The sequence below is a fragment of the Sander vitreus genome, chromosome 24 (genome assembly GCF_031162955.1).
Source record: "Sander vitreus isolate 19-12246 chromosome 24, sanVit1, whole genome shotgun sequence".
NCBI classification, from domain to species: domain Eukaryota; kingdom Metazoa; phylum Chordata; class Actinopteri; order Perciformes; family Percidae; genus Sander; species Sander vitreus.
Window position 1 is genome coordinate 9,614,105 of NC_135878.1, and position 14,707 is coordinate 9,628,811.

The following is a 14,707-nucleotide window of genomic DNA, read 5'->3' on the forward strand; positions in this document are numbered from 1 at the left end:
AGCCAGTTTATGCCTTAGTTTTCACTTTACGTGGATCACAAATCAATACCTTTCTGTCCTCGCTGATGTGACGGTGTGACACTTTCAGATCAGCCCACAGACGAAGCCACAGAGCGGAATAGGGTACACTGGCTTGTAAAATGAGCGGCCCTGAACATGGTATACTGCCGGAGCCATTCCCGGTCACTGCAGACCCTTTGGACCAGCATCATCAAAGTTTATAGGCTGTGCCTTCTAGTGGTGGATCTTTGCAGAGGCTGATCCTGCTGACCCCACAGGAAACTTTCTGTAAGTCTACATTTAATATAATAATATACCAACACAAATTAAGCAAACTTTTAGTAGTTATAACACTGTCCCCTGGAAAATGCTATTTACATCTTTTCCTCTAAAGACAGGAATGTGCGTATCTCTTATGAATATATCGCTCTATAATGGTAATCAATGGGCTATATATAGCAACTAATGAAACATGACTTTGAATTATGATGATTATAGTATGATAAAAAGCCAACACAGAAGCAGTGGCGGTTTTAATATAATGGGGGCACTGGCCACCCTTGCCCCCCCCCCCCCAGAACCGCCACTGCACAGAAGACCCACAGGTAGCAAAAAGTGAATCTGCTCCTGACAGGTGTATTGACAGCAGCAATGAAACCAAATAGCCAATCAGGAGAGGTGATAAGTAAGGTGGGCGGATTTCCAAAAAAAAAGACAACACGCTCCTAAGGCTTTTGGATAGCCGATTTAATAGGCTGAAGGAGGTGTCAATCACACTAAAGGGGCGTGTTCAGACCCCCCCCATCCCATCGCGCGCACACACACACACACACACTCACTCACTCCACCCCCCTCACCCCCCAGCCACCGGCTCTATGGCAGCGTGAGGAGTATGTCTCTGAGTATCCGTGGTGGAAACCGACCTAAACACTGGTCTGGGAACTGATAAACAAACGCAACAAATAACGCGGTGCGTAAAAGCTCTCCACGGCGCTGGTTGTGGGTGCTCACGGACACTGTGCCAGCAGTCCAAGAATCCAAGAAGACTACGACGTGTTTCTTTGGTTGTTTATTTCTGTGAGTGTGTGGGGAAAAAAACGAGGATATCTTAATTGGACATGTGAGTTACGGGAGTTAACAAGACAAGCAGCCTTTTCGAAGATGAAGTTCCACGCTTGCGTTCTCGTCACTTTGCTGGTGATCGGATCGAGTGCAGCACAGTCAGGTGAGTGCTTGGATGCGCGTCTCTGCACCTGGGTCTCCCAGGTCAGACTAGAAAAGCAGGGATCGAGTTAGGGTCCAAGACAACCTGAACCCCCCTCAACCCCCCCACCCTCTATTCTGGCATCAAGCGACATATGGCCATAATTCACTGATGAATTCACGGCATTAGTTTGTTGAATGATAATGAATGGTCATCGCAGTTTAACACCGTTTTGCTGTTAGCTCTTCATCACTGTCACAAACTTAACACAACTTCATATCCGACCACGCTGACGCTGATTTGAATCATCGCGACGAGACTCACACCTGCAGTAAACGGTGACATTAAACAGCCTGTGGGAGCGTGTCGGGCTCTGCGTAAAAATCTTTCCAAACTCCCTACACATATTTGCTTTTTTGACCCTTTTTAAAAAAAAAAAAATCAAGATTTTAAAGCTCATCGGATAAAAAAACGTCGGTTTTTTTTTAGAAATCCACTTTGCTTGTGCCTGATTGGATACATATGTTGGTGAAGAAAACTCTTGTATCAAATTATCTTTTCAAATTCACTGAAGAGAGCGAATCTCTGATGTTTGTAGATGAGCCCCGTACTGTGCCGTTACATATTGTACCCTAAATATGAATGAATGCGCCATCGTTTTAATAAAATTGCCCCAAGCGGGCATTGATCGACCGAGCACCGCGGCTATTTGCGCTGATTTATATGAATTGAACTCGGTTGCAGTTTTTATCCCGTACTGTCTTTGAATAATTTAGATGTACAATGAAGGCTGTGAATAGGCAGTGGAAAAACATATCGCTTTCATCATTAGGACCCCCCGTGGTGTTAATCTCCCGGACGAAAATCACTTTAAAGATCCTGCAGTACCCCTTTAAAGGCTTGTAATTGTAATGCGTCCATGCCACGCAGCAATAGTCAATTTAAGTTGATGTTATTTATGTGTTGTAATTCCTTATGGCATCAGCCCCTGTAGGATATTTGCAGATAGTTTGTCAGTGATATTTGAGTAACATTTGAGGTCTCACCCCCTGTTGTGTCACAGTGTGTGCATGATGCATGGTTTCAACACTGTTTATCCAAGCAAATAATTGTTCGAGGCTTTGATGTTGAGAAATTGGGCTGTTGAACTTTTTCAATCAGCTTCTGTTCCTAGACTTACTGATCGATAAGGACTTTAATGTGCTCTGTTCTGTTTGGTTTGGAGTAATATCTTGCTTTGGAATCGGGTAAGAATTTGAGATGCACTCAAGTAAGTTGCAGAGTAATATTTTGTGTTTCATGTTGGGCTGATAAGCACTTCATGATGCCAGAATCTGCCTTCTTAATCGATATAATCAAGCGTTGGCAAGGAATGCCGAACTGGAAATAAAACAAACAAGCAGAAGCCCACTCAGGAACGGAAACACAGGAGAGTTTGTGGATTGATGTTCAGAGGTGAATTTGGCTCATTGCCCAACCTCTCAGAGGCACAAATGGGATTCCAGGACGCTTTTCTTCCTGCCTCCAAGGACAGGTCGAGTTTTGGCTCGATCTCTGGTGGTTTTGTGGTTCTCAGGCGGAGCTGGAGAAACACACACACACACACACACACACACACACACACACACACTTACACACACTTCCTTCACTAGCTGTGGTGTCGATTTTGGATGCAATTAAACAGGAGTGGATGGATGCATGGATGGATGGGTGTCAGGCGCGGATGAATTGGGAAGAAAAGTTGCACCCTCGCTGGTTTATTTGTTCACTATGCATACACTCCCCTCCAAGATATTTGTGATGCAAATTCAGCCCAAGAATCTGAGCTATGCCTCTTGGGAAGTTCATTGTGTGTGTGTGTGTGTGGGTGTATACTGAGTAGATATGTGTGTGCTATATGTCCACTCTTTGGTCTCTTTCACTTAATCTCCATCTCCTTTTTATTGTAGGTTTTAAAAAATTCATACCGCACACCATATATCAAGTAAGTCAACGCTGGAGATGTTCACTTCAGCGGTGTTTAACATGGTGATTGAATCTGTCTGTATGCTCCAGCTGCGAGACAAATGTCTGCAGTATTCCTGCCAGTCAGCTGGTCTGTATACACAAAACTACATGTGTGTGTGTTTGCGTGATGTACAGTGCGACCATGTGTGCCAAAAATGCAGGTGTTCACACTGCGAGCAACTTGATTGATGACTTGTCTCACTGTCTGTTGGCAGTGCGGGAGAATCTGTGTTTGTGTGTAGAGGCATGGCCTCCCGCTGACTCATATTCATGTTCATTTAAAATAAACGGATTCAGAGCTCAGGATTGACCCAACCGATGCATTAATCATTTCCCCTCCACTGTGGAAAACGCCACAAAAAAAAAAATCGGTACAATTATTAAAGGTGCTCTAAGCGATGTTGGGTGACGTCACTTCTTGTTGACGTTCGAAGTATTGTCAAACAAAACAAAGTCTAGCTCGCCCCTCCCTCCTCCTCATCCCGTCCCCTCCCCCTCCCTTCCACGCACTAACCCCCCCCAACTCCCACCCCCAAATCCTTCTTGTCGGTTATTGGCTGGAACGCTGGAACACTGTTTATGTTTGGTGGTGCATGTTGGCGCAGTTTGTTTTTGTTGCCGATTGTTGTGCCTGGGCTGTCTACAGAGGGCGCGTGTTTTTTTTTTTTTGTTTTTTTTTTTTTTTTTACGGTGTGTTCAGGGGACAGGCAGCTACCAGATAGTGAGGAGATGTTTGCTGTATGTGACAAAAAAAGTTGTAGCCTAAAATACGCGTGACATCGCTTAGAGCACCTTTTAAGTTAACTTTTCTCGGCCAAAGTTCCCTGATCGCTCTGAAAGAAGTAAACCAGCCATGGCTTTTTGGCTTTCAGTAGTATAGTGGGGTTAGGGATGCGACCAATGATTATTCTCATAATTATTGTTATTCTCTTAATCGTTTTGTCTATAAAATGTGAAAATAGCGAAGAATGGCCGTCATTTCTCACAGCCTAAGATGATGCATTCAAATAGCTTGTTTTATTTGACTAACAGTCTAAAACTCAAAGATATTTTAGTTTACTATTCTAGAGAAACATCCAATTCTCCCATTTGAGAAGCTAAGAACGGAGGATGTTGGCATTTTTACTTGAAAAACAATTTGGTTGCTGAAAATGGCAACCAGAGTTAATGACGTTTGGAGTTTTGAAATTCCTCCATTCGTCCGAAATGCTACAATTCTACCTCCATCATCTGAGGAGATGCAGTTTAAAGCTCTTAAAAAAAAAAAAAAAAAAGAAGCTTTGTCAAACTACTGTTTCCAAGCTCAAGAAGGAAATTTAGAGCTCAGTCCATCTTTGTAGTGGTGAAGGACTCCTCTTTGATTAAATCCAGCTTTCTTTTGTACAGCGTTCCAGTTGTGTATGAGTCCGCTGATTTAGCTCTTTAGGGTCAAGGTACTGTCAAGGAACTCAGCGAAATGCCACGCCAAAAGATGATAGTATTCTCATGAGCAACTCATGACACTTCATTCTTTAAATGAAGCTCACACCAGCAGTTTCACCATCATGTATCAAGCTGTCTGTTTTCCTGCTCGCAGAAACAAATGGCTCAAACATTTTAATCGCCCTAGCTCTCCGGTGTGTATGACAAATGCTGCATTCACACGTGTGTGTGTGTGTGTGCGTGTGTGTGTGTGTGTGTGTGGGTGACATTTAACGACGTGCTCTCTTGTGAAATGGCCGGAGGTGGCGGGAAGGGAACCCGCTGAATGCCATGTATCAAATTACTGGGCATCCGTCAGCTGGCACACACAGCCACGGAGCTGGCCGTGGCTTTTGTAGAAGACTGGCGGAAATGAGAATTTATTACAAGCTAATTAAGCTTTCTTTTTGATAGCATCAGTCTAGACTGCGAGCCCTTTATTTGACAGCATGAGAGATGAGGGAGGTGAAGGAATTCAATCTTGCTCTAAATTAGTCAACATTGCTATCATAACTTGATATCTGCCAGGCTTAAGCCGCGCCTGGCATTGGGCTGGATGTTAGTCGAATACCCCGTGATCGTTTCTGACGAGCTGATGGAGATCTGTACGCTTTCTGTGCGATTGTCGATGTCTTCCGGTGAAAGAGACGGAGCGAGGAAGAGGGGGAATAAAATATGTCTGTATGCACAAAAAGAGTAATAATTGCAGTTCAGTGAGGGTGACATTGAAGTGTGGGCTGTTATTTGCTTCCTCTTTCACAACTGGACAGTCTCAGCGGGGCCGCAGGGGAAGCCTTGCAAATGACTATGTAACGCGTGGGGGGGTGATGGAACACTCTTCAGAGGCCTGAGACAGCAGCGCTAACTCTCGTGGTACTCTCCGTCTGAATCAGCGTTCAGATTATTATCTGCACGGGCCAAACAAAGATGACGCTGTCTCGTACTTTTCTCTTCCCAGGCATTCCGTAGCGATCCGGCGACATCACAAGCCTGTTTGCTGACATTTTCTTTGCCCGCCGGCTGTACAGAGGGTCTTTTGTTCCTCCGAGTGTGCGAACCACCCAAATATTTACATGCGGAATCACAACTGCACAGCATGGGAAGGAAAACATCCAAGACTTGGGTGCAAAATAGCAGCTTTATTGGCCTCTCTAATCGTCCCCAACGCTTCTTAGTCCCCTCTCCGTCTCTGGCGTGGTGTTTGTGTGTTTGGCAGGACAGACTTTTGAACCTCCGTTACTTTGCTGCCTAATGATGAGCAGGGTTGGCTTTGGTTGTGCTAAGGTGTCTGGTGCCAACTCCTAGTGTGAGTTGGATTTGCTAGTCGGGACGCTGGAAGCCTGGCACAGATGCCCCTTTTCAGGAGGACTGAGATCTCACTCCCACCCAGAAAACACAGTACACCCATGCACAGGGATTTACTGTTAACACCCACAAATCTAAATGTGTTCTTTTAATTTCTAATCGCATGCTGATTCAGCTTTTTTCCTTTAGCCTTTATTTTACGCACTCAAGTGCATGGGTGAAAGGCAGTAGAAGCCTTCATGGCCTCTTACGTTTGAGGCAGCTTTATCCTTCCTCATTGTTTGCTTTAAGAACAAGTCTTGAATCTACTCTCCCTCTCTTTCTCACACACACACACACACACACACACACACACACACACACACGCACAGTGTAAGCAAGGCATGGCCCAAGAAAAGAAAGGACAGGAAAGACAGAGGAATCTATTTTTTTTTCATCCCTCTTCTGTTTCTTTCTCAACCACTGGAGGGTTTCTTCAGCCCGCCACTTGTAATTCCACTCAGAGACAAATGCCTCCATTCTGCGTCTTAGGGGCTTCCTACACACACACACACACACACACACACACACACACACACACACACACACACTGCTCTTGCCTAGCAGTGCCAGTCCGCTCACACCACTTTCTTTTATTTGACTTCTATTTCATTAGCTTCTCACACAATTGTCATCTATTTTCCTTTCCTCTATCTATTTCCTTATCTCTCCTTCTCTTCCTCACACACACCTTGTCTCCCTCCTGTTCTCATCCATTAACATCTCCATTGTGCTTTTGTTTCATTTCCCTGCTCTGTTTAATCTTTCACTGCCTCTGCTTTTCTTCTCTTTTAGCAGCTTTTTTAGTTTCTCGCCTCTCCCTCCTCTTTCTCTCACACACATATCTGCTCACACACACACACACACACACCTCCCTCTGTCTTTCATTAGCAGTGTGTGTGAGTCACTGGACACGCAGGGAGAATGAAAAATGGCACATTTTTCCACCTTTAATCACAACACCCAATTTGTTTCGTGGACAACATGCTGTCGGCGGCTCCTTCATACACCACTCAAACTGTCATTTTCATGCTACACATGCTAGACTGAGCTTTAAACTCAGAATTATATGCTGATTTAGATGATAGATTTTTGTTTACTGTTGATAGAGTCGGGGTTAGTTTGATGTATCCACATGGGTCATCTTAGCTTCAAAGGATGTTAGAAAACAGCATCCATGTCTCAGTAATTATTTGCTTGTCTCCTTTGGCACTTCATTTAAATGTATGTAAACATGCATGTAAATGTTTTACCTCAAAAGTGAAGATTTGTTGCACATCCAAAGCTAAATACTAATTGTACTTTAATAAATTGACTAGAGTTGGCAATTCCAAATCAAAGATCTTTAAAGTTGCATTGAATTCATCTGAAAATATTCATTAGTGCAGCTTTAAGGGTGTTTATTTTATGCTAGCATTAGGATTAGCATAAGGTTTAGGTTAGGGCGAGGGGTTATAGTTTTGAGTCAAGGCTTGATCCGCCTTGTAAGACGCAAATATACGTGTGCATATGCATCCATTTGTGTATCTGTGCTTGCAAGCGGTGGCTTTGAATTCCGATGTGCAGTGCTGTTCTCAGGCACAAGGCCAACACAGGAAGTGGGACAGTGTTCAGCTTCCTTTTGATTGGCAGCACTTCCTTGGTGAAGCAGGATCAAGTGCCATCGACTCCGTCTTTCACAAGTAGTCTGGCCTTTTTCCCTTTTTTTTTTTGTTTCTTTAACTTCTTTCACTTGCTCCCATTGCTTTTTGTTCTGGCTCTCAGCGCAGCACAATAGAGGGCATTAGAATAACAATAGAAATTTATTTTTTTCACTGTAACCTTGACAAAGTCTGGCATTTTAATGAAAGCCTGTGAAAGGAGAAATGATCACTGATCTCTAATCCGTCATCTGTGCGCGTGTCGATCCGGCAGTTCAACCTGACCTGTAGATTTGTGTCTCGCTCTCTCGCTCTCTCGCTCTCTCTCTCTCTCTCTCTCTCTCTCTCACCACACTCACTCACACACACACACCTCTACACACACACCAACCTGTCTGTCTCGAAGTTGCATTTTTTTGTACGGTAGTTAAAAAAAACAAGCTATTTTTGGATGTTTTGTCCTTAGTTTATTTCCTCTCTGTGTCTGTGCATGTGTTTCCGTGTGTGTGCACAGCATGTGTGTGTAGTCAAACACGTCTGGCGTATTGTGTGTCAGCTAATCCCTGTTAAGATATTCACGGCAGCTAATCTGTTTAATTACACTACAAATTAAGGATATTTACTGTTCCAAGACTTTTATGCGACACCCGCCTTAATCAGGGCCCTAATCTGTGTGTGTGTGTGTGTGTGTGTGTGTGTGTGTGTGTGTGTGTGTGTGATTGATACTCTGTATGCTTAGGCATGTGCGCCTCTCTCTATCAGGCTTTTTCTGCCAGAGTCTGTCTGCTTTTATTCTTTTCTGAATATTTGCCCACAATAAAAAAAAAAAATATATATATATATATATAAAAGAAAACAAGAGATTCTTGTATTTTTCCAGTTGTCGTCATGGCAGAGAAAGGCAGGATTAAAAAAAACACCAGTGAGCTGTTGCTACAGTATTTAAAGGGCACAAACCCAGATCAACAAAAGAGTCACTCTCCTCGACTCAGACTCGTGTTCAACTAATTCTACAGGATTAAAACTGTGTGTGAACCATGGAAACATGCTGTGTTCTTTGTCAAGGCCATAATAATGAAAGCAGAATGTAGCCACGTGTTTGTTTGTGCACATGCAGTACAGCATGTATATGAATGTGTATCTGATTTAAATACAATGCCTGTAGTATCTCTACATTTGTCAGTCCCTCTGGGAGTTTTTGGAGTGTGACCCAAATGACCAAAATGCAATTCTTTGTCAAATTCTTTTTTTATTGTGGTAATATTCAAAAAATGTAACTTAGCTGTTAAAAAAAAAAATTGTATAGCATATCCTTGTAGTAAACGCCACCTGAAAAAGAGCTAGTTCCCATTACATGTTTATGTACAGTATTTGCATATCCATCTACTGTATACTGTATGATTTAGAGGTTGTGTGTGTGTGTCTGTGTGTTTCGACGGGGCACGTTGTCCTTTTTAAAACGGCCCCTCCTGCGATGGTGACCTGTAATAAATGAGTGGGCGCGAGAAAGTGGCAGCCGTGACAGCTGACTGGGGAGGAAGGGAATAGAGAGAGTGAGGGAGGGAAGAGGTGGAGGTGTGTGTCGAGGAGAGTGTGTGTGTGTGTGTGTGTGTGTGTGTGTGTTAGAGAGCGAGGGAAGACAAAGCGAGACAAAGCGCAGGTAGAAGAGATGGAAAGTCTCTTAGGAGAGATAAGGGGGCAGCATGAGAGGGTGAAAGGAAGACAATGGGAAGAGAGAGGAGGGCGACTGTGAGGGATTGTGGGTCGGTCGGCGTGGAACAATACCTCGACCAGAGGTGGAGACTCTTTCTCTGGCGCCACTTGTTCTTCTTATTCTAATTACCCCCACCTCCCCCCTTTTTTTTTGCCTCTCTGAAGTCACCTTGCAGCCCAGCAGAAATATGGCCGCTCATTCGGCTGGTTTTAAAGGTACATAAAACTCGTGGAGGAGAAAACCTTGGCCAGGCCTTGCTGTGTGTGTGTGTGTGTGTGTGTGTGTGTGTGTGTGTGTGTGTGTGTGTGTGTGTGTGTCACCTTCAGCACCAAGAAAGATTAGAGTGTGCTGCAAAGAGTGCACTTTTTAGAATCTGTTTGTGCATTTCTATGGGTTTGTGCGTCGGTTCATTAATATCCCACTGCAGCTGAGAAGCAAACGAAAACACTCTCAGGCTCATACACACACACACACACCACACACCCTCATCTGAGTTCTCCCCTGCGTCGTACCTTAACCAGTTGCTCCGCGGCAAAATCGCTTTCGGCAAGGTGAAAGTGATCTGATGATGGGTCATTTGCAAGATGGAAGACAGTAAGACAGAGAGAAAGCAAGAGACGTGGTCTAATTTCAGTTTGTGTGTGTGTGTGTGTGTGTGTGTGTGTGTGTGTGTGTGTGTGTGTGTGTGTGTGTGTGTGTGTGTGTCCAGCAGAGGTTAAGGTGGAGTGAGAGAGACAGTGTGTTGTCTCTGAGGAGCACAGCTATCACCGCCGTTAACCGCTCCAATTAATCAGCCCGGGCCACACAGGCACTCACTGTGTACAGTATGTGTGTGTGATCTGTGGTTGTGTGTTTGTCAGGTATATGTTGTGTGACTGCGAAGTGTGTCAAGATCTATATTTGCATCAGTGGAATGCGTCATCATCATCATCATACATACACACATACACAGACTTGTTTTGTCTTGTCTCTATGGATAAAGCTAATGGGGTCATGTGCTGGTTGTACCTGAAGACAAGAAAAAGATGGAGAACATAACATAATACTGCATGTGGGTTTGTTTATTTTCAACCATGTGTTCCTTTAATTAAATCACATACAACTCATTTGCATTGGCACATATATTTAGGTTTTTAGGGTAAGGCTTTGTAGCTTTTCAATATTCTATACTACAGACACATTTAAGTCAGTACCAAACATATATTGTAGCTGAAAAGTGATTTTTAGGCAAGCCAAAGCTCTTGGTAAACATCCCACAACATGCTCATGTTCAGGTTCATACTTGAATTTGGGGTTTCTACTAGAACATGTTTACATGCTTTAATGTTCAATAACACATTATTTTTCTTATACTGTCTATCTGAAAATCTATCTGTTTTAGCACCTGTCTCTTTAAGCCCCCCCAACCGAAAAATCCCAGTCTGCTCGGATTGGTCAGTGTTTCCGGGTCTTCACATCTGCGCTCTAGGAGACTTTGTATCATTATTGCAGCCGGGGAATGACTGTAACAGCACTATAGTTGTGACATCCCAACCGTACAGAAGTCCCGTTTAAATGCAGCGTTTCTAAATACGGGCTTTGTGCGTTTCTTTGTAGATTTAGCATTTTGATACTTTCCACAGTATTTATATGGCATCCCGACCTGTTTTAAAATAAAAAATAAAAACTTTTTTACAATATTGAACCTTTTTAAGGTTCGGAAAAGATAGTGGTCAGGCTCATTTTGTCTGTGCCTTTTCAAGTGGTTACAAATCACTATTATATATATTTTTTTAAGAAAAGGTTAGGTTTAGGGGGAAAAAATGATTTGGTTTGGGTTAAAAGAACATCTAAGTTAAGGTTGTGGAACAGTACACAATAAACAAAAAGTGGTCCCCTTTGCCAAAGTCCCGAGATGTTTGGTTGACCCATCTGTCCGTCATGATGTCCTCCCTCTGCGGACTTTGTGGCTCTGTACAAAGATCACACTATTTCCTTCAGAAATGTTATTTGGCAAAGGAAATTTGTAGCATACATGAATGTATTTTGTAGCAGACAGGGTTGTTCATTTGAGGGCTGAAACTAATCAAATGAAATTAGTCATAACCTGATTTTTCAGCTAATAAGACCAATCATATACAATTTATAATGAAATAAATAGTGTGTGAAGCTCAAGAATCAGTGTGCATTTTTGCTTTAGAAATTACAAACAAATGTATTAATTATTTCAGCAAATGAAAACCTGGAATGTATGTAATTTATAAGCATTGGCATAGGAGCCAAAACAAGAGAGACTATAATATAAAGAAGCACTCAAGGCTGAATTGATACTTGAAATGTCAGAATGTTGCTACGTCCCAGGTTCGTTCCAAGTCCATGAATTCCAGAGCGGCTGCATGTATTCATGTGTTTTCCTGCAGATAAGCGGTGTGAGAAAATCCTGAGAGAAGAGACGGAGTGAGTATGAAAGGCAGACAGAGAGACATTTAGAACGCCAGAGATAAATGTGAAACACACGTGGTTTCATCGTCTGGCGCTCCAGACAACGCTTCATATAGCGTCACGCTGCTGCCCTCTGCCAGCCCGTGTTCCGCTTGAAAATGAAATTCTCAAGAGGCTTTCACTCCCTTGAAATCATGTTTCAACCGCGGGCCAGTGGGGCGTACAAACAGGTTCACTCACAAAACTCATTGTTGTGGTCTATCATCGCTTTATGTGCCAGATTATAGACTGCTTTTTTCAGTTGAGGAAACACCCTTAATCCAATTAGGTAAAAAAAAGAAAAGATCCTGCTCATCAGTCAGTGTTGGTAAAGCAAAGAGAGGTGCGTGTTATTTGTTGTCTTTCTTGGGGCCGTCTGTTCACTCACTCAGATCTGACACACAGAAATAATGCATCTCATCTTTTTGTTTGCTCATTTATTACGTCCTGATCATTCAAAGAGGGTGGAAAAACTAAGGATTTTAACTTTTCACTTCTATAATTACTCTCATTTTGGACCTTTTTACCTGCCATCAGGATTCCCAGAGCGCCAACACAGTCGAGCAATCTCTATCACAGCTACTTCACTCAAACTAAATGTCATGGTTTGACTGTGCTAGCAAGCAGAACATTTTTTTTTCTCCATTTTAAGTGAAGATGAGACCGTGTGAGAGAGAGTTGCTGTAGTGCCAGACAGAGAATATATATATATATATATATATATATATACACACACACACACACACACACACACACACACACACACACACACACACACACACACACAAGCCCATTACGTTAAGCAGCACAGAAATTGACACTGACATAAAATAAGGGAAGGGTAAAAGATACGCAGTTTGTCCTACATGGGAACATATTAGATACACGGACACTCACACAGGCAGTCATATTTCATTTCCATGCATACAGGGAGTTTTTCATTTCCTTTCCGGGACATGATATCTACCTTCAGGGAATTTGACGTGGAGGTACAGTAAGCACGTGCAGACACTGTCGAAGAAAGCAGAGAAACAAGCGTAGAGAGAGAGGAAAACGGAGATAAAAGACAAAGAGATCTCGACAACAAGAAAGCGGGCGTGATGTGTGTTCTTCCATAATGAATTACCAGAGAAAGGCAGGCAGGCAAGCAGAAGAAGTGAAAAAAAGTCATAGGTGAGAGGAAGGGAAACAGTTGCAGCCCTGTGGGCTACCCAGATAAAAAGAGGAGGAAGTGTGGCTATTTGCTTTTTCTTCTTCTCCCACCATCTGCCCCTCCAATTCTCTCATTTACTTAAATAGAGCACCGTGTCTCAGCATCAGGTGTGTGTGTGTGTGTGTGTGTGTGTGTGTGTGTCTGTCTGTGTGTGTGTGTCTAGTGCTTATTAGCATGTGTACCTCAGGCGTGCATGTGCGTGGTGCAGTGTGCATGTGTGTGCATCTGGAGGTGTGTACGTGCACTAGACAGGCTTGTGTATTGTTTGTGTGTGTGCGTGGTGTGTTTGGAGGGCTGACCCAAGGCAGGGCTTGTTCAAAACAGAAGGACTGTAGCACCCTTTGCCTTACACACAATCTGGTAATGTACGGAAAGAAAATGAGCGGTGACCTGTATTTTGGTTCAAATGCAAGCTATTACAAATTCTCCTCTTAAATCTGATTGCTGTGATCGACATTAAGCTCTCCTAAGCTTTTCTTATTAATTATCCTGAGCTACTATAATCTCCACTGATTTAAAGTAATAGTTGACATTTTGTTCCTGGACATGGTTATATTGACTCTATGCTATCATGCATATGCTATGTGTGCTACTCCTCTTTATGTTGCGGATAACAGGCATCATTTTAACATGGATGTCAAAAAGTAAAAAAACATAACCCATGGTCGCTTTCATCTGTGTCTGAGAGATTGCGGACACTTGATAACCATGTTGCCTCTCATTCACTTTTGTTGAAGACTATGAAACTGACAAATTCCAGAGTGCATTTCTGGTTTCTTTGTGAGATCTAATTCCCCTGCAAAATTCACTTGAAAAGAATTTTTTTTTGACATCATAGTGCATCTCGCACCGCCAGCCAACAGCAACACAACAAAAGTTGTCACGTGTTTCTGGTCTTCTACCTGACCTACTTCAATCATCACGTCTGTTTTTGGTACTGAGTGTGATGTTTTGTTGGACTGAAAGCAAATCTGTTTATCCAAGGATACTTCTTCAGTGTTAATTAAGAAAGTCAATAGAAATTCAGTATGCGTGACAAAAGTATGAGTTGCAGGTAGAAGCAAATTGAAAATGTAACTGAAAATTACAAACATTTACATTGATATTTGCCCTAAACTGAAAGAAATATTTGGCATTTTAATTCATATACTCTTGTCTACTTAGCCTTTTAATAGTCTCATACCCTGTAAATAGGACTATATTTAGATGCTGGTAAATACAATGACAGTGAGTGGTAAAGCCTTGAACATTCACACCGACTCCTCATTCATTCATTCATTTCACCCTGAGCTAATGCGTTCCTATTTGAGAGCCTTGCAGCTCCATCAGCTAAGGTGACCCACTACACCTGCCTCTCAAATGAAGACTTAAAGCTTCAGTGCGTAACTTTTTGATATCAATGAACGTCCGTTACATTCAAGCCATCGCCAAATGATTTGCTACAAAGCTAATCAAGACTATCAGCTCCACACAACTCTCTCTGTATTTGTCAGCATGACTATGTTCAGAAGATTGTCGTCCGGCGACTTTCACGCACAGAAACTCGAGCGAAGCTAGTTACCTCTTCTGAAGAGTCCATCATGTTTTTTTTAATCCTCCGTGTCCTCCGTGGCTACTAGCAACTGCGTGGGGGAGGGGTGGGGGCTTGTGTGCGATCACATAAG

The 14,707-nt window shown here is 42.9% G+C and overlaps 1 protein-coding gene across 1 annotated transcript in view; it reads left to right on the top strand.

Moving 5' to 3' along the window:
- The first annotated feature begins 943 nt into the window (after positions 1-943).
- The window catches only part of LOC144512999 (receptor tyrosine-protein kinase erbB-4-like), a 252,836-nt gene continuing 239,072 nt past the window's right edge, over positions 944-14,707 (top strand). The window contains exon 1 of the mRNA XM_078244041.1: positions 944-1,225. Coding sequence (XP_078100167.1) covers positions 1,162-1,225 — 64 coding nt within the window. The 5' untranslated portion in view covers positions 944-1,161. The remainder of the gene's footprint in view (positions 1,226-14,707) is intronic.